The following is a 26,988-nucleotide window of genomic DNA, read 5'->3' as shown; positions in this document are numbered from 1 at the left end:
TTTATTTGCAACACCCACAATCTGACTCGTTTTCCCTGATAAAGGCAAATCTGGAACCTCTGCAGATCTCACTTTTGAGCTTGTAGCTCCTGTATCAACCAGAAAAGAAACTCTGTGACCATGCACTTTTCCCTTAACATAAGGACCTTTCTGATCCACTTCTAATGAAGCAGCCATCACACACTCCTCCTCATCTGAACTATCCGACAGCCATAGTTCATTTATTCCATTCTCACTATCCAAGGGAAACTGTTGTATTGCATTAGCACTATTACTCTGATTTATTTTCTGACCCGTGACCACTTGAGAAAGCATCACTTGTTGCTGATCCGTAGGACTCTGTGGTATCTGTAATTGTCTAGGTATTTCCACCACAACCTCTATCTCTTCCTCCATTCTGAAACATACTCTTATTCTGAAACATGCCGTTTCTCTGTTGCTGTTGAGGCTGAAAACTCCCCTGCATTCCTGTCAGTGCAGCTTTAATTTGCATTACCATTGCTTTCTCTTTCAACTGTTTCTGTTTCAAATCAGTCTTATCACTACAGTATTTTGCATACTGTAATACCTCATCAATCAGCTTTCCTTGCCAGCAAATCAAATGATTCTTAATCATCTGGCTAATTTCTGGCCTGAGTCCTTCAACAAATCTAAACACCAAATGAATCATGTCTTTCGGCTCAATTGTTTCTGTACCAATGTAATGTTCAAATGCTTTTAACAACCTCTCATAGCATGCATGAATCGATTCTTTCCCCTCTTGAGCTGTTCTATCTATTTGTTGCCAATCAAAAAGTTTGGGTGAAACTCTTTTTTTCAGGAACTCAATGACCTTATAGTAATACTTCATTACTTCAGGAGATGGTGCACCAGTTGTCGAATCTCTTTTCGGCTCACTTGTTGACCAATCTACACTCCTTTTACATTCTATCCACAAATCTGCTGTAACCACAATCTCTAAAAGAAAGTTTAAATCCTCCCACAGACATTTCGCAAGTTTCACAAACCTATCTCTCTGCTGGTACCATTCTACTGGTTTCTCCCTCAACCTTGGGTAGTCATTCGTAAATGATAAGATATCACTCCTGCTCCAAGGGACATTTACAAAATTCCCACCTGAAATTTCTCTCATGGGTAAAACTTTTACTTGTTCTTTAATCTGTGATACATCTACAAGAGGAGTATCTGAATCTTACCTCGGTCTTTCTCTTTTCTTGACCCATCTGCTTTCCCATATGTGTAAGGCTCTCCAAATTTGCACTCTCTCAAGTCATTCTCTTAGATGTGTTTTCATCCTGCAGACCTCTTGTGTTTAAAATCTTCCGCTTCAAAATGTAATCTGTAACTTCTCTTCAGGTGTTTCATTTTTTGTAAGGTCTATCACATATTTTTCTGCTAATTCTTGTAATTGCTGATGTAATTCTGTTGCTCCCTCTGTGATTAATGGACACAAATATCTCAGCTGTGCCTCATTAAAGGAAACCAGTCTATTTATTCCCATTGTTCCTTCCAGAAGCTCACCCACTTCCATTACCAGGTTGTACACTCGGTAACTGCTGTTGCATTGGGCTCACATGTTGAGGCGTTAAAACTTTAAACACAGAACCATTCCCCAATCCATTCATTTCAGAATTGTTAAGTGGAGTTAAATCCAATAATGATCCTGATCTGTTTAAAGTCTGTCTCACAGGTGACATTAACCTAATGTCTTCATTCAGATTTTGAACTCTCTGATTTTCTGTGCTCTTTTCACTCTGAGCATATAAAGGCACAAGTGGACTAAATGTAATTGGTACTGATATTGCATCTGGGCTCCTGATATCAACATTCTGAGAATTCTCTACTCCTGCCTTCTCCGTACTAGGCACTAACACTGGAGTATTGAATTCTGACCTGAAGATACTACTAGCTTAGCAGTAGTGTTCACAATTGGTACATCTGGATAAATCCCAGGAATATTAGTCTTAAGCAGTTGTCTATTGTCAGTTGTCTCATTAAAACTACTCTGCATCGGTATTTGCACTGGAGGATTAGTCTGAACTGAGCTCTTATTCACGTATGGATTAACCTGTACGGAACTCCCAGTCGTGTCTGGTTACTCTGTACTGTATTTTGAGTCACCGTAACTAGTATCTGTGCAGTAGGATTTGTACCTGCTGTACTTGATCCTTCTTGAACCACATAAGGTGGCGGACGATTTCTAAACACCTGTGTAATAAACTAATCTTTGTCCAATTCATCATCATTATTTAGAAACACTTTAGGCTCTTTTGATGTCTGCTCTTCAACTGCTGAAGAACTCTTTTTAGATTTCTTTGAAACCTTCTCACTCTCTTCAGTCATTGCAGGAAACACTTTGTAAGGGAATGATTCTCCACTGTCTCTTCACTGTGCCATCTAGCTTCCACTAGTGATTTCTCTGCTCTCCTCCTTCGCCTCTCAAATTTTACTGATTGTTGCTGTCTAGCTACCAGCTCCCAAATCGCTAAAGCTTCAAACTGAGCTGGTATCAGTGGAGGTCTTAGACCATATATCACCTCTCATAAATTCTCCAAAATCTTCAAATTAAATGTACCATTCTCAGGAAACACTAAACAACCTTCCTTCTTTGTGATCCTAGTCCAATGTTTTAACCAAAGACATGCTCCAGTACCTTTTCTTCAATTACAATATATGCTGAATTACAATATATGCCGTAGTACCTTCTGGTGGACAAATGTCTCCTTGCCTCGCCGGAATCTACTCATCTCCTCTAAGAGCACTTTTTAAAGCTTTCAAAACTTTCATTTTCACAATTTTATTTCAAAAGAATCAATTATCAGGAAGTGACTACAATCCCACAGTCCTCTTCGTAACCTTTCACGTCCAATTGTGCTACACGGTTGTCCACCAATCTGTGCGTAACCCTTCTCACTAACCAACCAATCCCAGTGCAGTGCAAAAATGACATCACACTCCCCCACAGCAGCTGACAAAGTCTTGCGGTTTATCTTCCTTAACTCAAAAACACTCAAAACTAATGCAAATGAATTGCGAGCACTTCTTCAAAACCAATCAAACAAATCTGTCTATTTACTACAGGAAGGGTAATACAGTTGCTTCAGGAACCTTATGAATGTCACTGACAGCTTCTGCTCTTGCAGCTATTCTTCTTTTCAGTTCCCTAGATTCACAAGCAAAATTTGACCAACAAACTTCACTCTCAACTGATCAGTGGATACTGTTCTAGTGCACATAGAAGTCGCCAAATCTCCAGTCGATAATTTCAATCATGCAAATTAACTCACAAACTCGACTTACCAACCACACCCAATTGATCTACTAAATAGTCAAATTACAACATAAATCAAGTGTTTCCTTATACTTTTAATAACCTCCGGAGTCTTAAGCCTGCTCTGTGAGGTCCGTTTTACCAACAACCATGTGGACAATTTTCCAAGCAACAAGCGCCACACACATATGAAGTTCACCGACTTCGCTACTCTCACACTTTAGAGTATGCCAACTCTTTCTCTAACACTTTTTTTCTTCTGGCGTACAGCCACTTCCTAAAATCTCACAAACAACTCAATCAACTGCAAATTATCTAAAGCTGTGCAAGCGCATATTCCAACTCTCTATCTAACAACAGAATACTGAGAACATACCCTACCAACCTAGGAAAACTCAAAGGACCGGGGAAAGTCACTTTGGGCACTTAGCAATTCATTTTACCAAAATTGTACAACATCTTCAAAACCAAAATCAACTCCTACTTATGACGCAATTATGACTTGACTTAAAGAAACAGTAAACCATCCTCTGCTACCAAAACTGCTAATGCAGGAAATCCTAACTGTTTAGTCATGACAGACCAAAAAGCGTATTTTATCCCCTAGGTTGACGGACCGAACCCAATTTGCTTTAAAGATAACGTCATAATATAAACAACATAAACAATCGATTAGTGCACCAATAACCACACCAATTTATTAAGAAGTTAAAGATTTATTTCCCTATATTAACAATGCTAAGGTTACAGAAATCATTCTCAGACTCAAATGATACATACACAAAAACAACAATGGCTGACTTAATCTGTGCATTAATCTAAGTTTAATCAATGCAAACTGACATAATATCTCAATGGTTATTACACAAAACCATAGCAATAGAATTTGAGCAAGAGAAATTGAATACATTTAATTTAATAAAGAAAAGACATCAATAACCATCCAGAAGTATGAGAATATCACCTCACTAACCACTAATTAGCATTAACATGTTGGGCTTCATGTGAAAAGAATTTAGTAACACAAATTTAGAAAAATATCTAGCTAAGGAAGTTTCAAAAATAGCAGCAGTATTATATTATCAGCAGTTGGTACCTGAAAAACAAAAGACAAACAACAATATGCATTTCATACAATTATTGAATCACTAAGGTTTTCAGGAACAACGACTGCTTCATCAAGGGGACAGCAACATCAGGCATCAGGATCGGACCACGATTGGAACAGGAACAACATGAGGTATTTGGTTTTGAATTTGGACTTTAAGATCACTAAACCAGCAAAGCATTTGTTCAGTATTGAACAGACTAAGTAAACTCAGGAAATATTAAACAAAGATGATTAACGAATGACCAAAAGGCAAATGAATGCCAAATACAAAATGGCAAAAATGATCCTAAATCAATGGTGACTGAACATTAAATTAAACTTACTAAACACTGTGATTGGTTCAAAGAAATATGCGGAGGAAACTATGCCCCACATTTTACATCAGTGGTAAAAACCGCCTACCGCCGTGGCAACGGCAGCCAAAAGACCGTCTCTGTGGCTACCAGCCATCCGCCATATTATGACCACCGCCGGATTTCCGCCACAAGAAGGGTGGAAATCCAGCTGTGGTCATACTGGCCGATGCCGGTAAGGTGGCACTGCTACCACCAGCAGCGCCACGCCAGTAGACCGCCGGCAGCCGTAATATGACAAATAATACAGCCTGGCACTGTTCTGCTGGCGGGCACTGTTGGCGGTAGCAGCACCCCGTCTCCTGCCGGAGGACCCCATGGATCCAGGTAAGTTTGGTCTCCGACAAGGGAGGGGGCTGGGGTATTGGGTGTGTGAATGTATGTGTGAGTGTGTGCGTGAATGTGGGTGTGTGTTTAGTGTTGAGTGTGTGCATGACTGTATTGAAGTGTTAGTGCGTGACTGTACTGAAGTGTGAGTGCGTGAATGTATGGAATTCGGAATGTGTGTCTACATGTATGTTTTAAAGTGTGTGCGGATGTGTGTGAATGGATGAATGTATGCGTGTCTGTATGTGTGAATGAGTGTGTTTGTGTGTGTGTGAAGGGGGTATGGATGTAAGGGGTGCAGGGAGGTGTTTGGAGAGGTGGGGGGGGACACCTATCGGTGACAGGGAAGGAATTCACTGTCACTGATAGAGCCTACCACGTAAAACATGGCTGTAGGCGGGTCATAATCCCGCAGGTGGCACAATGGTGGCCGCCGGCCTCAAGATGAATATCTCCAGCCTGGCGACTGCTACTGCCATGGTGGTCGGAGTGGTACATTGGCAGGTTGGCTCTAGCCAACCTGCCAATGTAATAATGTGCTGGTAAGTACTACCGCCACATTAACGCCGACCGCCGGGGTCTCTACTTGGTTTCGGCAAGGAGATGAGGAGTGCCTCTAGGAGTGAGGCTGGGAGGTGGAACGTTTCTAAAGCCTCTGCATTAACCGACTGTAAGTGGGGTATCAGCAGTGTAGTGTAAGCCTTATAAAAGTCTGCAGGCAGACCATCAGGACCCGAGATCTTTCCAGTCACCAATGTTCGTATCACCTCACGTATTTCAAGGGGCGTGATGGGGCCTTCCAATTCCACCTTCTGGACATGTCTAATGCAAGTAAGGGGCAAAGCGGTCAGAAAAGAATCTATATCATCTGTGGTAACCTCAGTGACTGATCGATATAGGGAGGTATAATGACTTGTCAGCTCTCAGTGGATTTCACGCGGTGTGTATAGTGAGGGATCCGGAGCAGAGTGCAACGCTATGATGGGGCTGCTGGTTTGTCTTGCTGTATCAGCCACGCGAGGAGTGAGCTGGTTCTATCTGCTGTGGCATGCATTTTGGGCAAATGGGTGGCATCATTATGACATTGTAAGCGCTCTAGTAAGGCCACTCACTCGCCCCATGCATCTGCCAATTCCCGCCTGCCACATGGATTAGTCATGCCGCACCCTCCAAGCGCAAGAGCCACCGCTCAATACATAATATGTCAGTATCTACCTACTAGTGTATGCTCCAATGCTTCCCCAAACAATATCGCCACAATGTCACCTTAAATACTTCCCATTCTGTGGATCTTGCTGTAGTAGTGCCAGCACTGAGATCCAAAAACCCTGTAACAACAGAGTCTTTAAAGCATAGGTCCTCTAATGCTGCTGGTTGTAGGTACCATTTTCGGATTCGGGGCGGAGTCCGCATCCCAGGTGAATTGCAGGTATTGAGGGTTATGATTGGAGTGGGTGTGGCCCAGGTAGTCAATATGGGTGACGCAAGGGGCGATACCCAGTGTGCCCACTAACCTATCAATCCTTACCTGCAGGGAGTGAGGTGCAGAGTAAAAGGAGTATACTTTCGTAGTCTTGTTATGGTTGCACCAGATGTCAATTAGGCCCCAATTTTGTAGCCAGCTGCTAAGTGTCTCTGCATTGGAAGACACAGCAGTGCGAGACAGTGGAGGGAACAAGCCATCCAGCATCATTTCAAGGACACTGTTGAAGTCACCCCCAGCAGCCATGGAATTCTGCTCCCGCGTGAGAGAACCCCAGAAAGTGAATGTAAAAATACTCTTTGATCCGTGTTGGGGGCATAGATACTACCTAGTAGGATATGACAGCCACCTAGCTTGTCCTTCGCAAGGGCATATCTGTCCTTTGGGTCCATCACCATTTCATCTGGTGTGAATGGTGTCCGTGGCTTAACCCACAGGAGCGCCCCGCAGGCATATGAGGAAATGTCAGTGGCAAAATTGTGTCTGCACCAGGGTTGCTGTAATTTAACAGCTTTCTGAAGCGTTAGACAAGATTTTTCCAGGAATGCTATATGTATAGTATGCCGATGGAAGTAAGAATATATGGCTGTTGGACTTTTTGCCTTACGCAGGGTCATCCCCAGTCATGCCTCCTTCCTCCTGGTTTTTCTGACCTCTCGCTGTTGGCTCTAGGACTCTGAGCACTTTATCACTGCTGACCAGTGCTAAAGTGCAGGTGATCTCCCATCTAAAGTTGGTATGATTGGCTTATACCTAATTGGCATATTTAATTTACCTATAAGTCCCTTGTAAAGTGGTATCTCTATACCCAGGGCCTGTAAATTAAATACTACTAGTGGGCCTGCAGTGCTGCTTGCTGTAGCAAAGATGTTCCTCACATACCCATAGATCTTGTTCCTAAGTTCCAAGAGGGGGTGACATACGTCAGTGGTTAAAGGAATATGAGAGGGCTCTGGTAGAGCGCAGGATCCCTGAGAAGGATTGGGGAACTGGCCTAGGGAGCTTTATTCCTGAGGAGGGGAGGGATGCCCTACTGACTCTAGAAGAGAGTAACAGGGAGGGGTACTCCACTGTAAAAAATGCACTGATTGTGAAGTATGGTTTTTCCCCTGAGGAATACAGAAAAAGGTTTTGGGGTGGTAAGAAACTGTCCCACCAGTCTTGGGAGGAGTTTGTGGAGGATTGCTGCATTGCACTAGATGGATGGGTGAAGGGTAGCACAGTAAACAATTTTGAAGGGCTGTTTAGTCTGATTGTCAGAGAGCACCTGCTTCGTTGTTGTTTTTCAGAGTTACGCCAACACTTGTCAGTGTGTGAGCTCTCTGAGGGAGCTTCCAAAGGAGGCAGACTTCTGGTTGCGTACCAGAGGGTCTGGTGTGGCATTAGGGGGTGTTCCTAATGAGAGTGATCTAGGTGTTTCCGAACCAGGTGTGGTGGGAAAGGCTTGTGTCCCAGGTAGGTCCTAGTGTATTGGGGTGGGTAAGGTACCCCATGTCCAGTCTCAGAGAAGAGGGAATGGGGTTGGGCTGAGGCCCAGGGTACCCGAGCTCCAGTCTCAGGTCCTGGAGGGTTCCATGAGTGGACGCCAGGAGGTGAGCCTAGCCTGTGCCGTAGGGCCAGCTGTTCAGAAGGATCCCATTTTGTCATTAGGACTTGTGCGGGTGGCTAGAGATAGCGTTCCACCGGTCCTGGTGTCTGGTAGTCTCGCTGTACAGCGGAGGAGGCGGAAATCCAGCCATAGGGCTGAGAGGGGGCTGCGGGCCCCAGTGGAGAACCTGGAGGGTCAGGGGTCAGCTCTGAGAGCAGAGCCCCCCAGGAATGACCTTGATGAGACCATTTCTGGGCTGGGGGGAATCCAGACTCTGTCAGATGAGCAGAGGTCAGGAGACCTGCGCCAGCCAGACTCTTGTGTGGCCCTTGCGGAAGGTGTTTCCCTGGTGGGGGGTAGGTGTGCCCCTAGGAAGTCCTGGTGCGCCAGGCAATGATTCAACCGCAGGATGGTGACTCTGGGTTGGATGATCAGGTTCAGGGGGTAAACTCTGACCTGATGGGGTGTAGGTGTGCTCCCAAGGAAGTCCTGGTGCGCCAGACAGTGGTTCAACCGCAGGGTAGCGACTCTGGGTTGGATTGCCAGATTCAGGGGGTAAGCTCTGATCTGGTAGGGGGTAGGTGTGCTCCCAAGGAAGTCCTGGTTAGCTGGGCAATGGTCCAGTCTAAGGGTGTCGTCCCTGGACTAGATAGACAGGCTCAGGAGGTAAACTCTGACCTGGTTGGGGGGGCGGTTAGTGTGCTCACCCCCGTGTGAAGCTTCTGGTGGCTTCTCCCGAGTTGGGGAGACGCAGGACTCTGGAAGTGGGGTTCAGGGAGGGGGAAGCCCGCCCCGGACCCCGGTGCAACCCAAGGGTGTCAACCCTAGGTTGGGTGGTCAGTCGCCAGGTAGTGATCCTGGGCTGGCGAGAGAGTTGTGCAGGACTGCTGTACCCAGCACCCTGGCAAGTGTGGATTCTGGTGATACCCCTCCTAGGAGAGGAGGGCGGGATCCTAGAAGGAGGGGTAGAGGGAGGAGAGCCTCGCCTCTAGCCCCTGTAGAACCTATCGATGCGGACCCTGGGTTGGTGGATCAGTGGCAGGGTAGAGCCCCTGAACTGATTGGAAGTGGAGTGGAGACAGGTTGCTTTGCACCTGGGGCTACCGCCCCCCACTCGTTATGGTTTCAGAGAAAAGAGGCTCCTACATGGTCTGGGGCCTGGTTCTGGCCATTGGCAGCTAGAGAACCCCCGTGGGTTGGTCTAGGCTGCCTGGGAAGCATTTACAGAGAGATCCAAGTGGAGTCAGGAAGGCGTAGAACTGGATCATGCCCCTGCTGTTGTGGGCCTGGGTCCTTGTTCTATCGCCCCAATCAGGGAAGTACATCAAGGTATTGATTGTTCTCCCCTGGCTTTTGGCTGGTAGGGGGTTGTGTTGGACTTTTTGCCTTACGCAGGGTCATCCCCAGTCTTTTTGCCTCCTTCCTCCTGGTTTTTCTGACCTCTCGCTGTTGGCTCTAGGACTCTGAGCACTTTATCACTGCTGACCAGTGCTAAAGTGCAGGTGATCTCCCATCTAAAGTTGGTATGATTGGCTTATACCTAATTGGCATATTTAATGTACCTATAAGTCCCTTGTACAGTGGTATCTCTATACCCAGAGCCTGTAAATTAAATACTACTAGTGGGCCTGCAGCGCTGCTTGCGCCACCCACTGAAGTAGACTTTCAAAACCTGTCTCAGGCCTGCTAGCGCAGGGCCTGTGTGCGCAGTTTTGTGCCACAGGGACCTGGCATCTAAATGTACTTGCCAGGCCCAGAACTCCCCTTTTACTACTTGTAAGTCACCCCTAAGGTACGCCGTAGCTAGCCCTATGGGCAGGGTGCCATGTATGTAGAGAGGCAGGACATGTGCCATATTGCATGGCCTGTCCTAGTAGTGACAAACAGCCTAACTTGGTGTCTCACTGCTGTGAGTGCTGCCTTCTAATAGGATTGAATTAGAAATGCCCTGCCTTATGTGTAAGGGGTATTGTCTGATTTATGAGGGGTAGCGTAGGCGTGTTTGGTATGGTTGTGAAGGTGATAATAAATGCTGCTTACTGGTGTGGGTGTATTTTTTATTACTATCACAGAAATGCCACTTCTCGAAAGTGCGCATTTATCTGTGCTTATGACTCTGGTGTTTTGCAGCTTGACTCCAATCCACGTCTGGTTAGAGTGACAGTTGGGGCTTTGTGCATACTTTTCAGACAGCCTGTACACAGGGAGGGTGGAGGTGTCACAGAGGTGCATCTGCATACTGAAAAGTCTTCCTGGGCTGAGAGAAGGGCGAGGCGGGGCACACCTGCATTTGTAAAGACTGTGCCCTGGCCTCACACAATAGGGTGCATCACTCTGAATTGTGGTTATTGCCTGGTTCTCGTGGAAGCAAAGTAGTAAGTATACTAGATAAGCATATTTGCTTTTATAAGGCTCTTGCCTCAAACGGTATTTCTAAAAAGATCAAGAGACTGGTTGAGCCGTCCCTTGCGGATAAGCATTTTGTTAGAAGGCCAATATCTCATTCTGTCACTTTAAAGAAGAATGCTATATGGCTGCACAGAGATTAGTCTCTATGCAACAGGCAGAGCAAACAAAGGTTGGAAAAAATGCAGTAGCTCTCCAAATTGGGTTACATCTTTGACAAATGCTAGGACTAAAAGGAATCCCTCCTATGCCTACCATACCACAGTATCTCAGCAAGCAGCATCTGCAGGACACAAGAACATGTCAGAATAGAAATACTAACAAAGCCTCAATATATTTATTATTTAATTTGGTTATTTATTATTGAGCATTTATCCAAAGCAGTAAATAAATGAACACAGATGGTATAGAGCAAAAAAGGGCAAAAACAATGCACAGTCACATGATCAAGGCTGTGTACCTACTGGAAGAAAATGACTCTTCATTAAGTTGTTAAAAATGGGTTAATTTAAAGCACTCCTGAACTGAACCAGAATCTCATTCTGTAACTGAGAGACAAAAAAAGAAAATGAACAAAAGCAAGAAGAAACACGAGAAGGAGGAGGAGGTAAAACAAAATAGTCAAAGCAGAACGAGAGAGGAAATGCAGAGAGACCAGTGAACAAAAATAAAGAGAGGCCAGTGAATAAAAACATAAAAGATAAGTGAAATGCGAAAGTGAAACCCAAGTTACAAAATTAAAGGTAGCCAGCAAAGCCTAGAAAAATAAGTTGAAACATGCATGAAAGGCAAGAGAGAATATTAATGCACAAATTTGGAATATTCTGTAGAGGAGCAATAGCATTTGAGAAGACGAAAATAAAAAAGGTACCTTAGTTCAGATAAGAAAGAACTAGTCTGGAAAAGTAGTTTCAGGGAAGGGTAAGGGGGAAATTAAAAAAGCATCTAATTTTTCGAACACTGAACAACTGAAAACAACAGATTTTGAGATCGAAGTTCAAATACAAAACCAGAAGTAGCAGAGATTGTGACAGAGCACAACATTTTACAGGATGAGAAGTACACTACATTGAGTTTAAGGAAGTGAAAGGGCATCCGAGCATCTCCTGCAGAAAGATTGCCAGACATTGAGGCTGCGGAGAAGAGGAAAAGGAAGGATAGGAAAAACAAACATTTGGCAATCATCCTCAGAAAAGTGACCGGAGATATGCGTCTGCTCTTCTAAAAGACTGCTGCAACCTACAACCGCCAACTGAGTGCGTAGGTGCAGCAGACTAATGAAACCAGCCCTCAACAGATTATGCAATATATCTATATACTGGGGTTCTCTTTTTAAGTAGTATCAAAATCAATGTATTCTAATGTGACGAAGTATTCATTCTCAAACTAGTTAAACATATAAGCAGATGAGGATGAGAACAGGTCTTGCTTGGCCACTCCTCCCTAACAAGACTAAATCTATGGTGGGTATTAGGAAATATGTTGGTTAGTAGCTGTGGCCGGTAAATTAGGCACTGAAGTATTAAATATGTGTCAGTCCACACTGAAAGAGGTAACTCGGATAATGAGAAAAGACAATTGTTTCATATGAATTGAGTAGCATAGAATACTAGTGTTTATGTTCACACCGAGCTCATACCATTTTTTTATGAGTTGATTTGTACTGGGGATATTGTGTATGTGGAAGTCCCACCCTGAAAGGGGAGGGCATCCATTGTCCATGTTGCTTCCATAACATCAGGTGACTGAAAAACACACTCCATAAAGGATTGGGAGTAAAATAAGTGAAGAAATTCATTAGGCTGTACTGGGTGTGTGGATCATGTGCGGGGGTGAGGGGGAAGGAGAGTGTCATCCCTTGGTTAGATACCATTTTGCAAGGCTCATAATGATTGCAATGGTGTCTTTATCATATTGTAAAATGGTAGAAGAGACTAGCATGCACTGAAGCCTGTAAGGATCTCTGATATTTGCTCCTTTAGGAGTTGCTTTAGTTAATATCTATTTGCAGCCTGACTAAGGGATCACAGGACTTAGAACACAAATTAATTTACATGAGGATAGTTTTAAAAAACAGACTCTAGACTCCACAGGCCCTGATAATTATTCTAAAGTCTTTAAAAGCAAACATTGTACATCCCTAGAATAATAATGTTGCAAGTTTTTAAACAAAGTGAGATAAATTTTGTTCCTGAATATCTCTTTAAAAAATGTTTAATTGAACGACTTTTTTTCAGTTATATATCCAGCTTGTACAAAAGGTGTAATATAGAATTACTGTAGGTGAAATAGGAAAACAATTATTTGTAACCACATATTTCAAACTATTATTATGAAGCCAACTATAGTTCATGTGCTGTGTCATTGTATCATCTGGCAAGTGGTATGCAGCAGAGTCCGGTGTGGAGAAAGAAGGGAACCAATGGCGTGAAAGAAGAAAACCTTGGGGAACTCTGCATTTTAGTGGATATTGTAGGCATCGCAAGTTGCAGGTATATGGCTTGATTATACTTTTTTGGAACACATGGGTATAAGAATTGTGGTGACATTGAGAAGGGTTACTAGGTTTTTGTTGACCACTGCTTGGCTTGGAGTTGGGGGGGATGAGGCACTTTTTCCCCGGTGGAGGTAAGGGAATGCCAGATGGTAAGCTCTCTTTAATGTGGTTAAGAAGAGTACTAGTTAATAGTAGATGGCTAGCTAAGCTTGGATTGGTCACTGAAAATGGTCTATGTGCTGCTGACCAGCGAGCTAGGAAAACCTGTGTTAGAAGATGGTCAGAAGCTCCCATTGATTACTTTGCTATTGATATATGGGCCAGAATTTCAGTATCCTTTTAGTTGTAGGTACCGGTCACCTCCCTATAGGTTTGTGCATACCACCTTATGTCTTGGTCAACTTCAAGAAGTCAGTCTGATGCATAACTTGCTAGAGGCCCTAAAATAATATGGCAGTTGCCAGTGTAATGCTAGTTGAGCGTTCCTAGTTGGGTGAACCGCTATGGTTGTATGACACCCAAATGAAATTGATATTTACTAAAAACAATTATGAACCATATAAGCCTTTACTTTAGAACATTGCTTCAGAAAATGTATTGGAGGTTATATTACCCCCTAGTAACAATCTCTGACACAGATGGAATTTCTAATCAAATACTAAATAAAGTGTGTGCCAGAATTCTGGGTTCTCACCGATTTGCTGCTGTTCCTTTATATTTGAAAACATTTGGGATAATGAGGGAAAATTAAGTGCATGACTCTGCAGTATAATATATATCAGAAAAATAAACTAGAATTTTACATATAACAAGAGCAACATTCTAAGCAAAAAGAAATCAGTTACCAATGGGTCTCAGTTGAGGTGCTACTGTGATCTTTCACTCTTTCATAGCAACTATATAACATTTGCTAACACACCAGAAATTATAACTTTTTTATTTGATGCATGAGTTCTAAGAGTAAATGTAATTGCATCCATGTAAAATCATTATCAAATATTCCTCAAGTGCTGAGTACAAAATCTTCACATGAGTTAATGTGTGAGTGTTCCTCATTATGTGCTGCATCCAAAATCTTCACACATAAACGTGTGTGTGTGTGTTTCCTCTTGCTTTACCAATGCATGTTGCACCGCTGGGGCTTGTTGCTTTATGACTTTCTTAGGATTAATAGTACAAATTACCATGTTCTGCACCTCAATCAGCTATGCAGTATTATTAATAATTATGTTTAATGTAAGTTATGAATAAGTTAATCGTAGACAGTCTAGGTTCATGTGAAAGCACAGACACTGTAGGAGTTACTGCACCCCTTTTCTAATACGGCTAGGATTTATGCAGAAGTGGTATGTTTAGTGCTAGAACTCATATATGATATAAAATATTCTTTATGGTGTGGAATTGTATTATATTCATTTATATTGCCAAAACTGGTGTTACTACATCCATCTGGCTACTACGGTCTCACTGTAAGTAAATCTGCTACAAAGGTGATTGTTCTTATCCCGGTTTTTATAGTTACTTTACCTGCTAGATTCATCTGCTAAAGTTGAACATTTGATGGAGAAGTTAAATCCTAGGTTGGCTTTAGACCGGGCTTGAGCATGGTGAATCCAATATTTTCTCTCTTGAAAGTTGCACAGAGGTTGACTGAGTAAAGCAAATTATTTGCATGTTTCACTGACTTCCGTGATGCCTCTGATAGTATTGATTGCTCGATTGCTTCATTATCTATAAGTGACTTTTTAAAGCTCTTCATTCTGTACTGTGGACAAAGGTATAGTTAGGTAATAGAGATACAATGTTGAGTACCTCTACAAACAACCTAAAGCAAGCGTGTGTTCTTGTACCCTTGGTTTTTGCATTGCTTTAGTGCTATGTCTTACAAATTAAAACATTACACAAGCAAAGGCTTATCATCTGAAGATTTTACCATCTTAGTTGCTGATGAACTACTAGTAACTAATCATAGCCCAGAGGTAAGTAGGTGTGTTTTGTATTTATAATTTTGTCAATTATTTAAGATAAATGTATAAAACTTCTGTTATGTCATGTCATTTGGCATGAGAGGACACTCTTGCACTTGACACTTGGTTTCTAATAAAAATAGGGAAGTAGACGGTTGATGTTTTGCGAACTTGAGTTGGAGGTGGGGGCTGCGACATAAATGTGAAAATGATCTTGTACTGTTGTAAAATCAATACAATTGTTTATAAAAAATATTTTAAAAAATAACTTGAGTTGGAACTTTCATTGGGTAGAGTACCTCCAGTCGATGTATGGGTTGGCTTAAGTTACCCTGTTTGGGTGTCATTCACATAAGCAGTTCAATAAAGTGAACAAAATCACCTACAGAACTATCTAGCTGTGCTGCAGTGATCTTGGAAAGCAAACTTAATTTAAGAAAGTTGACGGCCACTGTTTGGACAAAATCTCTCTGTATCCAGTTTTGCTAGTATTGAGGCAATTAGGATCGAGGTGGGAAGGCTTCATTTTGTGTCTGACAGATTACAGCTACATTTTTTGCATTGTCTCATTTGAAGAAGAGATGTGCGCCACAGCAGGTATTTGTCTTAAGATAGTGTCACCAGTAATACTAAATGGGCTTTAACCTAAAATGTCATTGCAGATATTTATTTGCTGAAATCACTTTTCACTAAATATTAGTGGTGTGGTGAATAAAAGAAAGGATCAACACATTGCTTGAGGATTACTACACAACAAAATATCTTGAACACATGAGCACAATGCCAAGGTTAAAAAAATATATATGAACACTTTGAGGCCAAAAGATTTTTTCAATCTATTTGATGTCGCAGATAGATCTATACAATGCTTGCTATAGATGGCTCAATTGTGACATATCACAGCATTGTTTAATTAAAAGTAATACATTGGTTTCTTTCCAGGAGAACTGTACCTGTGTGAATTTGGATTTTGATAGATCTTAAAATTAATCATTGATTTTTTTTCCTAAGTTCACCATGCTAAATTTGTATGTCTAACGCCATTGTTAAATGAATATAATAATAATTGTGTAAGCCAGTGATTTTATCTCAACCTTACAGAATCTTTAAGTTGCAATTGCATATAAGAAATCTTATTTAAAAGTTATTATTAATGCTACTATATTTAAGTTGTATTGCTGTATTATGTTGGTGTTTTATGTACATTAGTTTCTCTAATTAACTTTGAACAAATTAAAAAGTGCAGACCCCACTGCACACCAGTGAATTGATGTGGGTGTTGCAGATGTATTTTTGGATTTTGGGTACTGTCAATTTATACTATACATAAACCTCAGTTAGTTCATCTGTTGCCTGGTGGTTCTGAGTTTTCGCTTTCTCTTTTCCCACAGGCTGGTAACGCAGATATTGGCTGGTCTTTGGGCTACATGCTGAATCTAACAAACAAGATACCCTCGGAGGCACCTGCTGAAGTAACAGGGCACAGTTATGTCATCTGGGTAGCTACAGTCACAATGAGCTTCCTGACTGCACTTCTGATTCTGTGTGTGGTCTTGGTGCATTGCATTCAGACACCTGTTTCCTCTTATGAGACATTGATGTAACTATGAAAGGCCACCTTAGCTTTCAAGCTGATATATTGATGAGACCAACGTGAGTGCCAATGAGAGCCTGGGTGGGGATTATGCTGTGTAATCAATTTTCTAACCATTGGAAGCCAAGGTCAAACCATTATAGGAAACACTCGCAGGCACACCCTGGGGCTCTGACGTGATAGAAACACACTCGTTAGAAATATCTAATAGAAAAGACCAGATTCTCAAATCTGTTTGGGCAAGGTACAACTTAGTTCTACCTTCCTGGCTTCATTTTGACTCCAAGTAAAATGCCTAAAAAACTTAGATAAGGTCTCCTTGTTTTTCACTATAGTCATGTCATTGGTTGAAAGGAAGATAGAACAATGCATAGATGGGGTGAAGCCTGATATTAAACCTTTTGTCCTGTTTATATCTGAGTAGTTCACCTAAGTGCTCATGCGTTCCTCTGAAGATCACCAAATGTGGATCTCCCTATGAAAGTATTTTTACATTGTAACATAGATAGCCCGTTACCCACACTAATATTACTCAATAATCTATAAGTCTCTCTACTACGGTTACAAGACAATGGATTCCATGTCAAAAATATTTCAGAAGATGAGATGTGAACAGCCACAGAGCATATCTTACCACTTTTGTTCTAATCAGATTTGAGCCCAGTAAGCCTTTATAACACAAGTATTGCCTCAAGCCACCAAAAATTGTTCTGCATGCCTTAAGCATGGCTTTAACCCTAAACTTTGATAGTTTAGCATCGCAAATCAGCAATGTGGCTCTTCTGATAACTTCATGAATGCAGGCAGAGCTAAACCCTCCAGTGGTTTCATACATACATGAGGTTGAATTGATTATTTTCCATCACTGGCAGCAAGTCTACAGGTGAGTGTTTACCACCAAGGCCTCGGAACTATAAACAGAATAGTGAAAAATGCACAGCAAAAGAGCAAACAGGTTGTTATAGCACCGGGAATAAACTGATATTTCCCTGCCTGCAAAATGTTTTCTTTATATGTTAGAAAAATCTGATTTTAGAATACTTCAGAGAATAGTTCTCAAACAAAATCCTCTCCTGCAATCTAAATGTTCCATTTTGCACACGACAAAACAAAGAAATGCAAGTTATCCTTGTCAAAGCTTTTGCTTTCAATCATGGGACGTAGGGACTAAAACAAAGACTGGATGAGCCACTAATTCATGACGAGATAGTAAGTAAGGTCTCTTTCAAGGATTAGAATGACTTAAACTTAGAACCTTAGAGTTCCCAACTTGGCTTTATTGAAGAAACGAAATGTCACATTCTCTAATTGCATGTTCATATATTCACCTCAAAAATACATCTTTTAAGAAGAAGACCAGAAGCATGCTAACAGATACTCATGCATCACCACAGCAGGACATGGTTCAATAACTGCCAGGATTATTAAAAGATACCAACTTGCGGAATCTGACAATTTCTCTATCAGGTTGTACTTTTGGTAAAAACATTGACTCCATTAAAGGAAATCATTGCACTGAGAAAATCATGTTTCCCTATATTAATGTCAACAGCTCTAAAACAATCCATGATGATATCAGCAGCATAAGACTAGTGTTGAAAAGTTACTTATATTGCCTTCAAATTGAACCTAAGCACAACTAGATGGGGACAAGTCGACCGAGGTCTATATCACAAATAAAGTATTGGAGTATTTTTTTCTATAGGAGGTATGTGCCTTAGAATGCTCTTCCACAATACTTCATTAAATCAGTGTGCATTATTAGCTGCAGCAGTGCTGGGAAAAATAGTTTAATTGTCATAAAACCTAATGTGTCAGAGGATGTAGGGTAGTTGAAATTGGTGTACATTAAAAGAGAAAAAGGGATCTGTTTGGGTTAAAGGGAGTAAAGGGATGCTGATTGCAAGTGAAGGACTCACAGGCAGGGACTGTATTATGGGGTCTCTCCAGGGTGTTTTTCTTGAACCTGTATTTTTTCTGGAATTAGAATAGTAATTCCAGCAGGTTCGAAATATTATGAGGAACAGTAGTTGAACATCTTATTGAGTTGGTCTGCATATGGTGCCTTACATTAACTAATGCAGACAGTGGAGCAGACAAGCAACACATAACCAATGCCTCAACCTGTTTGCCAAGCTAAAGAAAGAGTTGTATTTCTTAAACAATATCATTTCTGTTTGTTTTTGTAAATAAAATATATAAAGCTGAGAAGAAACTCAACAGACTCACCATCTGACAATACTCAGCAAGACCACAATAAAATCCTAACTAATTAAACCTCTTTCTTATGGGAACAAACGTTGCACTGTAGTTAAAAACAGGACATACTCTCGACAGAAGCATAAGAAACAACAGTCCTTGTTTGGGTCCCATGTATGGCAAGGTAATCTCTTAGCTGCATAGATGAGGTATGTAACACCATCAGCAAGTAGCAGAGCGACATCATCTCTCCACCAATCAGCTGAGATTTGTGCACCCTCAGCAAGCATCAGGACAATGTAATATTCTCTCAGTGCAACAAAAGTGCATTCAAATGCTGAAAAGAAAACAATAAAACTTTCAGTCATTGTTCAAACTCCATTGTAGGAGTCCCCACCACACCTGGTTTTCCTTGCAGGATACCAGTCGCGGATCGTGGGTTATAAAGTGGGCGGGATGGCTCGGGGGGGTTGGTGGGAATTAGTAAAATAAAAAAATAAAAAATACAAATACACTTACCTTCCTGTGCCGCGCTGCCGCCATCACGCTGCTCTTCTCCTGTAGACTCCAGGCACGGCTCCCAGCCTGCCCTGCGCCAATCCTGGTTGCCGGGCTGGAGACAGCCTATTGCGCATGTGTGTGTGGCCGGCCCGAGATGACCAGCCAAACACACATGCGCTCGGAGGGGGGCGCACAGTGCACTCCCCTCATCTAGGTCACCCCACAAGGCCCCGCCCCTTTCACAAGGAAAGGATAATAAACCTGGTTTATTATCCTTTTCTTGTGAAAGGTTTTGCAGCGGTTGCTGCTGGCGGAGGGGCAACGCTCCTACATCAATAAGGGGAGCCACCACTGCAGGATACAGATAACAAGTATGAAGAACTCGAGGCGGTTTATAGCAACTACCCATGAAAGTGGTTGGTTTTGAAGTGAATACACAGTTCCGCTTCTGCATTATAATGGAAACAAATAATCCATGTCCCATTTGGCAGACATTTCATCCTTCCTCAGATCACTGTGGAACAGAAAGACCTGCTGTACTACGTGAACCAGTCAGAAAAAATTATAAGGACAGATCAATCCCTGTTACAGAGCAGGACCTTCCAAAGCCCTATAAGCAATACTCTTTCTGCACCAAGCTCTTTTCTAGTGTCCGCACCCCATGAAATGACTGAGAGCAATGGAAACAGAAAAGGCAGCGCACCCAGTGGAATTGGGCACTGCCTACTGGAAATAACCAGTCAGGCACTCTGTCTGAACAAAGGTGGTCTTCTTGCCCACAGATTGTGTGGATGCTCCATCTACCAAACATTGCTTCTCTTTTGCAAGTACAAGCGCTGAAGTCCAGTAACAGCATGGCTCCTGAGAACAGCTTGTTTTCACTCGAGTTAGATACATGAAGAGCACACTCCACATTGCAAACATGCAGGAACGCTCAATTAAAGCCTTGCATTCCCCTTAAACAACCATTTGAAAGGAAAAATGCCAGAGCTGCCTACCTTTGGCGCCCCTCAATCAATACAAGTGCAGCATTTGCTAGGTACTAACACCGCCATGGAAACCTGGAACTGACCACATGCGTATGAGTATGAGGTTCCTACTTTATGTTTTGGAGTCAGTATCATGCAAATGGACCCCTGAAAACTGTCAGTATAGCTGAGTGCACCTATTCAAGGAAAGTAGCAGGGTCAGCGGGTCTCCACACTGGGCTTCTGCCCAGTAGCAGGCTGATGCCAGAAGAGAGTCCTCGAAAGCAGTAGTGCTTGTTGTCTTCAGGCCCCCGGAGACAAGTAACAAACCTTTCCACTCCCATAAGCTACTCCAACTCATACAGAGTTAGGATGGTAGTGGCTGGTAAAGCAGACTGTGGGGCACAGCAAGCTATTGCGGCTAGGAGGCAGCTCTTCATATCACAAGCCGACTCCTCAATACAGGCACTACAATTGCCACCAATGTCCAAAGCAGATTCGTCATAGATAATTGCCACCAGGTGGGTTCCTCTCCTCCCATTTGCTTCTATTTTGCATCTCTGTCACCCTTTACAGAAAGCCTATGAGAGTCATTTGAAAATTACTTGGTTGGGTAATTCAGCAACACTGGTGAGCAAATCTCATTGTCAGAGGTACAACTGAAAGATGACCAGCTGAATAAGAAATAGACTGGACTCGGGTGAACAAAAGCAGGCTCTTTTTTATTGAATACAGGTTAGAGAATTAGTAGCAAAGATGCTCCACCAGGTGGAGACAACTGTGGTGTTCCACCTCACATAGTAACTGAGCCAAATGCCATTTTGGAAATATTCCATTGGTCAACACTTCCCAACACAAATCACAGCATTCTTAGGCTGAGCAGGGGTACATTCAGACAGACTGACGGACAGGACACGATAAAGCCCATGCATCAGCTACAATACTGAACGAAATACAAAACTGAAATGCCATGTCACATTTTGAAACGAAAATACAAAGCATTTTAAAGCCACCGAGGTTAGAAGAGGAAAACATACTTACATTCTGCACACACAAAATGTATTTTGTTAATGATTAGTGTACTTTTAAGTAAAATATAGCAAAGATCTTAAAATGCAAAACTAATGATACATTTATACTTTAGCCGCAACTTTCTCACAATTATGTCTGAAACATAATAGGTACGATGTCTCCCAAACTATAAAAATAGCAATTTAGTGGACTCCTGGCCACTCTTTCCTATCCGTGAGAAATAAGGGGGTGTTCTTCACCAAATCATTGCATTTCTCAAGAATATATTACAATGCCGATGTGAAAATTGCCCTTACAGGATGTCTTATGAAATTTTCATTTTTCAACCCTTTCATGATGCAAAAAAACATCTGCCCGTTAGTAATAAATGGCCAGATGTTCTGTTACCGCTAGTAATCAAGGGTTGTGCAAGCACATCAACTGGTTTGCGGAAGGGAATGCAATTTATGATACAGTACTAAATGTTTGCTTTGCAAATTGTCCATTCTGACTAATGAATATAATTTAGACCCTCTGCGATTGGCAGTGTACGCAGGGATGGAAATCTGCGAGGCATAACTGACATCTGCCTTGCGTCTCCTTTCCCAAATGTTTCTCGTTTCGGAAAACTTTTGGGGTGATTAGTTAGTGTATCTCTGGACTACTGGCTGCTGCACCTGAGGCCACTAGAAGTGATTCCTAAAAATGAAGCTGCCCCTTTGGGACACCTTTCCCTTAAGGAATCCGTTACAGTTGGGTATGAGCCATAAAGCCTTACCAGCTAACGTTCATATGTGGTTCTGCTTGTAACCAACATTTACTGTGTCAAAGCCTCTGCAGAACTCAGATGCCAAAAAAAGATTTTTAATTTTATGCACAAATGTAATGCTAGAATAGACGACACTTTAGTAATCTCACCATATAGTGCTGAGAAGTAAATTTTGTATGCAGTGATTCTTTGTTGTGAGCGATAAATCATCATCAAATCTACTTTGACATAATAATATTCAAAACCAATACAATTGTGATTTTATTTCTTAAATGATTCTTAAAATTGTTTAGGCAAATGTACTTGAATAAAAAGAAACATTTACTGAAAAAAAATTGGTTTCGGTCATGATAAAACGACAGACTTGATTTCCTTGGTTTATTTCTATTCCCTGCTATGGACCTGTTCTGTAGATGTAAAGTCGCCATTCGCATCATTTTAAAATGTGCTCTGACTTGGTGTCCTATTGTGTTTATCCTGTCTGTGTGGTGTGGATTTCCTCTCTTGTTCACATCATTGGCTCCAGGATGTGCAGTGTCCTATTGATATGGTGCAGTCTCGATCTGTTGGGACAGCAATGTAGGAATACTGGTACTTGGTGATAGTGTCTTTGTGTACAAAAATAAACGCCCTCACATGTGTAAAAACCTAGGTTAGACCACAGGGGCCAAACTAGTTGTAGATTTCATCTTTTCTCATGTCCAGGCTTGCAGGGGTATGTGAAGAACAGCAGGCGCAAACCATGGTAAGTATGAGTGGGAGGTGTGAGCTTGAGATTTCCCAACGATCAAGCTGAGACATCTTGTTAAAACACAATGGGACAGATTTACAAGGCCCTAGTACCACCAGAGCATCACTTTTTGTTACGCTCTGGTGGCTTTGTGCAGTGCACCACATTTACAAGGCGGCGCTAAGCCACTATTTGTGGCTTAACACCACCTTGTAAATACAGGCCCCCCTGCAGCTTTCTGTGTCAGAGGTGTGTGCAATGGGTGTTGTGGTGGAAGTTCCACTGCAACACTCATTGCTGTTGACACTGCCCCAGAAGGCATAAATCTGTGGCAGCGCCAAAAACTAACACCATCTCAGGGGTGGTGTTAGCATGGCACAATGAGGAGGAATGCTTTTATTCCTCCTCATTTTTGCTTTTTCCATGTGTGCTGCATTCTGCAGCACACACAGAAGTGCCAAATCCCCATTGAAGATTGTTTATGTGCAGAAAGGGACACCTTCCTGCACATAAACAATCAATCCCCTCAATGCTGACACCCTTACACTATGGTGCAAGGGTGCCTGCGTTGGCAGCTAAATAAATTTAGCGCCGGTATAGGGGAAGCACAGGGGTGCGCTGTATTTCAGTAAATACGGCGCATCCCTGCATTTCTAAAGTGACGCAGTGCTGCTCTGCAAATTGTGGCGCAGTGCTGTGCTGCGCCACTTTTTAGTAAATCTGGCCCAATATATGAGAAGCAAGACATGATAGGGACTTAACGTAAATTGGAAAGAGAGAGGAGTGCAGATTGTTAGGGGCACTTAAAATGCAATATTTTTCAAACTAATCAACATTTTTTAGGCCTTCAAAACAGAGTGGACAGAGTGTCTGTGTTTTTGTCGGTTTTGGGCATGTGAAAATCACATGTGAAATCCAACAGACACTTCACATTACCTGACTGAAAGCACTTGTACCTAACTATTTAGTACAGAATCCATTTTGGGGGGGTGGGGGTAACTCCACAGACACCTGCCAATCCCAACTCCGAGTTACAACCCTAAAGAGCAGGCCAGCACCCCAACATGTTAACACTACCTTTGTAATGACCCAGGCAAAAACTCATAATTTAACTAGATACATAGATGTGTAACCCCTTTTGTTCTTGTTTCGCTATGTGATGGCAAGTGAACTTCACTGTATATGGTATCAATGTGCAGTGAGAATTCTTTCTTAGGTAAGACCCTGTCCAGAGGTCCTGTATGACCAGAAGCCACTAAGGCAGAAATTAATGGTCCCAGCTCTTTTCATATGGTCCCAGCCTAAAGAGGACGCACCAGTTAAGTGCTTTTGAGCATGTTAATTTCTCTATATTTTACTGGTATTTAATAGTACCATGCTGCAACACCAGTCCATTTCCCTTGTATACTGAATGAAGAACCTGGCTATACTCACGCATCTAATATGTGCCTTGGTAGAGCACACGGAATAGCTCTGGCATCTGCTATTTGTTATTCCTTTAAGGAAGTGCAGTCACACCTCTGCAGCTAAGTTTGATATCTCACTCCAAAAAAATCCAATTTTGCCTCTTTAATAATAACTTTAACCCTCTTGACCAATTTGCACCAATTCCTGGAAGAACTAGTGTTTAAAGTCCAGCATTTTAGCAGGCAAATTTGGTGCAGATTGTTCAAATGTATCCAAGGTTAAGGCAGTAGCGGCTCGAAAGCTGCGGAAGGGGTGGAGCAGGGAGGCGCATCGAGGGGGGAGGAGGGAGGGATTAAACGTTAAATTTAATTTAAAAAAAGAAAAAATACTTACCTCCTCCGCCGCTCCTTGTCCCTCGACGCTCCTCTGTCTCTGCAGGCACAGGCTCCCAGCCTGCCCTGTGCCAATCCTGATGCTGAGAGCGCCCAGCCAGGGTGCTCCCAGGCAGACGGGGAGCCTCTGCAGGTTTTCTCCAGCCCAGCAACTGTGTTGCTGGGCTGGAGAGAGCCTACAGCACATGTGTGTTTGGCCAGCCCAAGACGGCCGGCCAAACACACATGCATTGTGAAGGGGGAGTGCTGAGCACCCCCTCAGTGCACGTCACCACCGTGGCCCTGCCCCTTTCAAAGAACACGATAATAAACATAGTTTAGTATTGTTTTTTTAAAAAGGTTTTGCCATTGAAGGTGGGTGGGCAACGCTCCTCCGCCCACACGGAGCCACTGACACTGGGTTAAAGTACAGTTCTCCACAGAGGCCACTGTTCCATTTACCATAGAAAAGGGGATATGTGGCAAGCACTCCAAAAACACTGAATGACAGGCCACCAAGTTTTAAAATCAGTGAAGCCTTTCTGGCAGTTTGTGTCTTTTCTTCGTTTGCTGAATTTTGAACTAGGGGAGTTATTAAGTGAAAAAAGAAAACAAGTATCCAGTGTATTTGCGCCAGTACTGTATGTTCTATAAATATTTGAGAAGTTTGAATAGCAGTGTGCATGTGAACCAGGACATCACATATTTCAAATGATCACAAAGATTCAACCGAGCAAATAGCAATGATTGCAAAGATCATGTTCAAAGGCTTGCAAAAAGCAGAAATGAGTATTGCCCTTGCTGTGGCTTTCCTAACTCTCACACCTCTTCACACAACACATTGCAAAGATTGCTGGGTTCTAATAACGAACCACATTGGTGAGCAACATTTAACACAACATATAGAGAAAGTGTGGGCAGGAGAAGCCCTCGCTTTGTGGTACACAATTGTCACACCAACTTTACTTGTACTGTATATAACAAAACATATGTAATGTGCATAGAGAAGACCAGCTCAAATGTTTAAAGCTATTACACTAAACATATCCACAAACTCCCCTCTTACAGTATTCACTGCCAAGATTACTACACAAGTGGAATAGAAGATAAGGTTAAGGTAGTGCCTTAATTTGTGAATAGATGCCTTCTTACTTTTTGTGCTATAGCCCCTTTTGACACCGTGTCAACCTTATTTTCCTTAAACTTAATTTTTTCCCTGACTACACTTCCAGATCGGAATTTAAATAATTGCAAGTGCTGTTGATTTAGGAAGAACTGAGTTTCAGTGAGTGCTAGAAATTTGATCTCTAGTTGACAGCAGTACGCACCCTGGGTCAACAATCCTACTCAGGGTAAGTCAAGTACACAACCTAAATTAACCTGTACTGACCCTCTGGTAGATTGGCACAGAGCAGGCAGACTTAACTTAAGAGGCAAGGTGTAAAGAGTGAAGTATACCAGAAAAAGACTCCTCGTCAGTTTAAAAAATAGAGAATATTTATCTGAGTATAACAAGACCAAAAATCCAATAAGTAGAAGCCGAGATATTAATTTTTAAAGATTAAATGTGAAATAGTGCTTAGAAGTCACTAGCAGTCAAAAGCTTACTTGAGGTTGTGAGGGACCGGTGCAAATCCAGAGTCCAGACCGACCACAATGGAGAGTAGGTGAGCTACAAAACCCACGCAGGGTCTGCTGAAACAGTACCTTTGATGGAGCAAAGCATTGACGTTGAGAGCACGATGTGTCAGTTTTTGCAGAAATCAGCTGCAGAACCCACTTCTGAGGTCCAGGACTTGAGGGGGCACCTGAGGCAAGGGTAGGATTCACAGATGGCAGAGTCCAGCAGCACCAGGAGAGTTACATACAGTCTTGGATGTCCCTGAGACTGCGGAGAACAGGTGACAACCCAACAAGCCCTTAAAGAATCTTGGGTTCAAGGATGTAGAGAACAGGTCCAGTCCTTCTCACTCCAGGCAAAAAGCAGCAGGCAGCAGGTCAACACAGCAAAGCAAGTAGCAAAGTGGCAGTTCTTCCTACAGCACAGCACACAGCAAGCAGTAGGCCAACACATTGATGCAGTTCCAGAGTGGCAGTCCCTTCTAGCAGCACAGCAGTCCTTCCTGGCAGAGTGTCCTTGGTTCCAGTACAGTCCTGTTTTGGTGGAGTTTGGGGTCCAGTTCCTATACCCAAATGTGCCTTTGAAGTGGGGGATCTCTCAAAGAGACCTTTAGAGATCACAATTTTCTTGCTCTGCCTTCACAGGCTCCAAACACTCAACAGGGGGTTATGCAGCCCTTTGTGTGGGGAGAGGCACAGCCCTATTCAGGTGTGAGGCAGTGCTAAGCTCCGCCCCATCAAGGCAGTTAATGGCCATTATGGCCCATTAAGTCACACCTAAGCTCCCACTATGTGTGACTGTCTAGAGAGAATGT

General features: G+C 42.5%; 1 protein-coding gene across 2 annotated transcripts in view; it reads left to right on the top strand.

Annotated features, from left to right (window-relative positions):
• The window catches only part of LOC138301184 (ectonucleoside triphosphate diphosphohydrolase 8-like), a 172,601-nt gene extending 150,229 nt beyond the window's left edge, over positions 1 to 22,372 (top strand). For both annotated transcript variants that reach the window (XM_069241409.1, XM_069241408.1), the window contains one exon: positions 16,395 to 22,372. In XM_069241409.1, coding sequence (XP_069097510.1) covers positions 16,395 to 16,607 — 213 coding nt within the window. In that variant the 3' untranslated portion in view covers positions 16,608 to 22,372. The remainder of the gene's footprint in view (positions 1 to 16,394) is intronic.
• The last annotated feature ends 4,616 nt before the right edge of the window (positions 22,373 to 26,988 follow it).

The sequence above is a fragment of the Pleurodeles waltl genome, chromosome 6 (assembly GCF_031143425.1).
Source record: "Pleurodeles waltl isolate 20211129_DDA chromosome 6, aPleWal1.hap1.20221129, whole genome shotgun sequence".
Taxonomy (NCBI): Eukaryota; Metazoa; Chordata; class Amphibia; order Caudata; family Salamandridae; genus Pleurodeles; species Pleurodeles waltl.
This window is presented reverse-complemented; position numbering and strand designations above follow the sequence as displayed.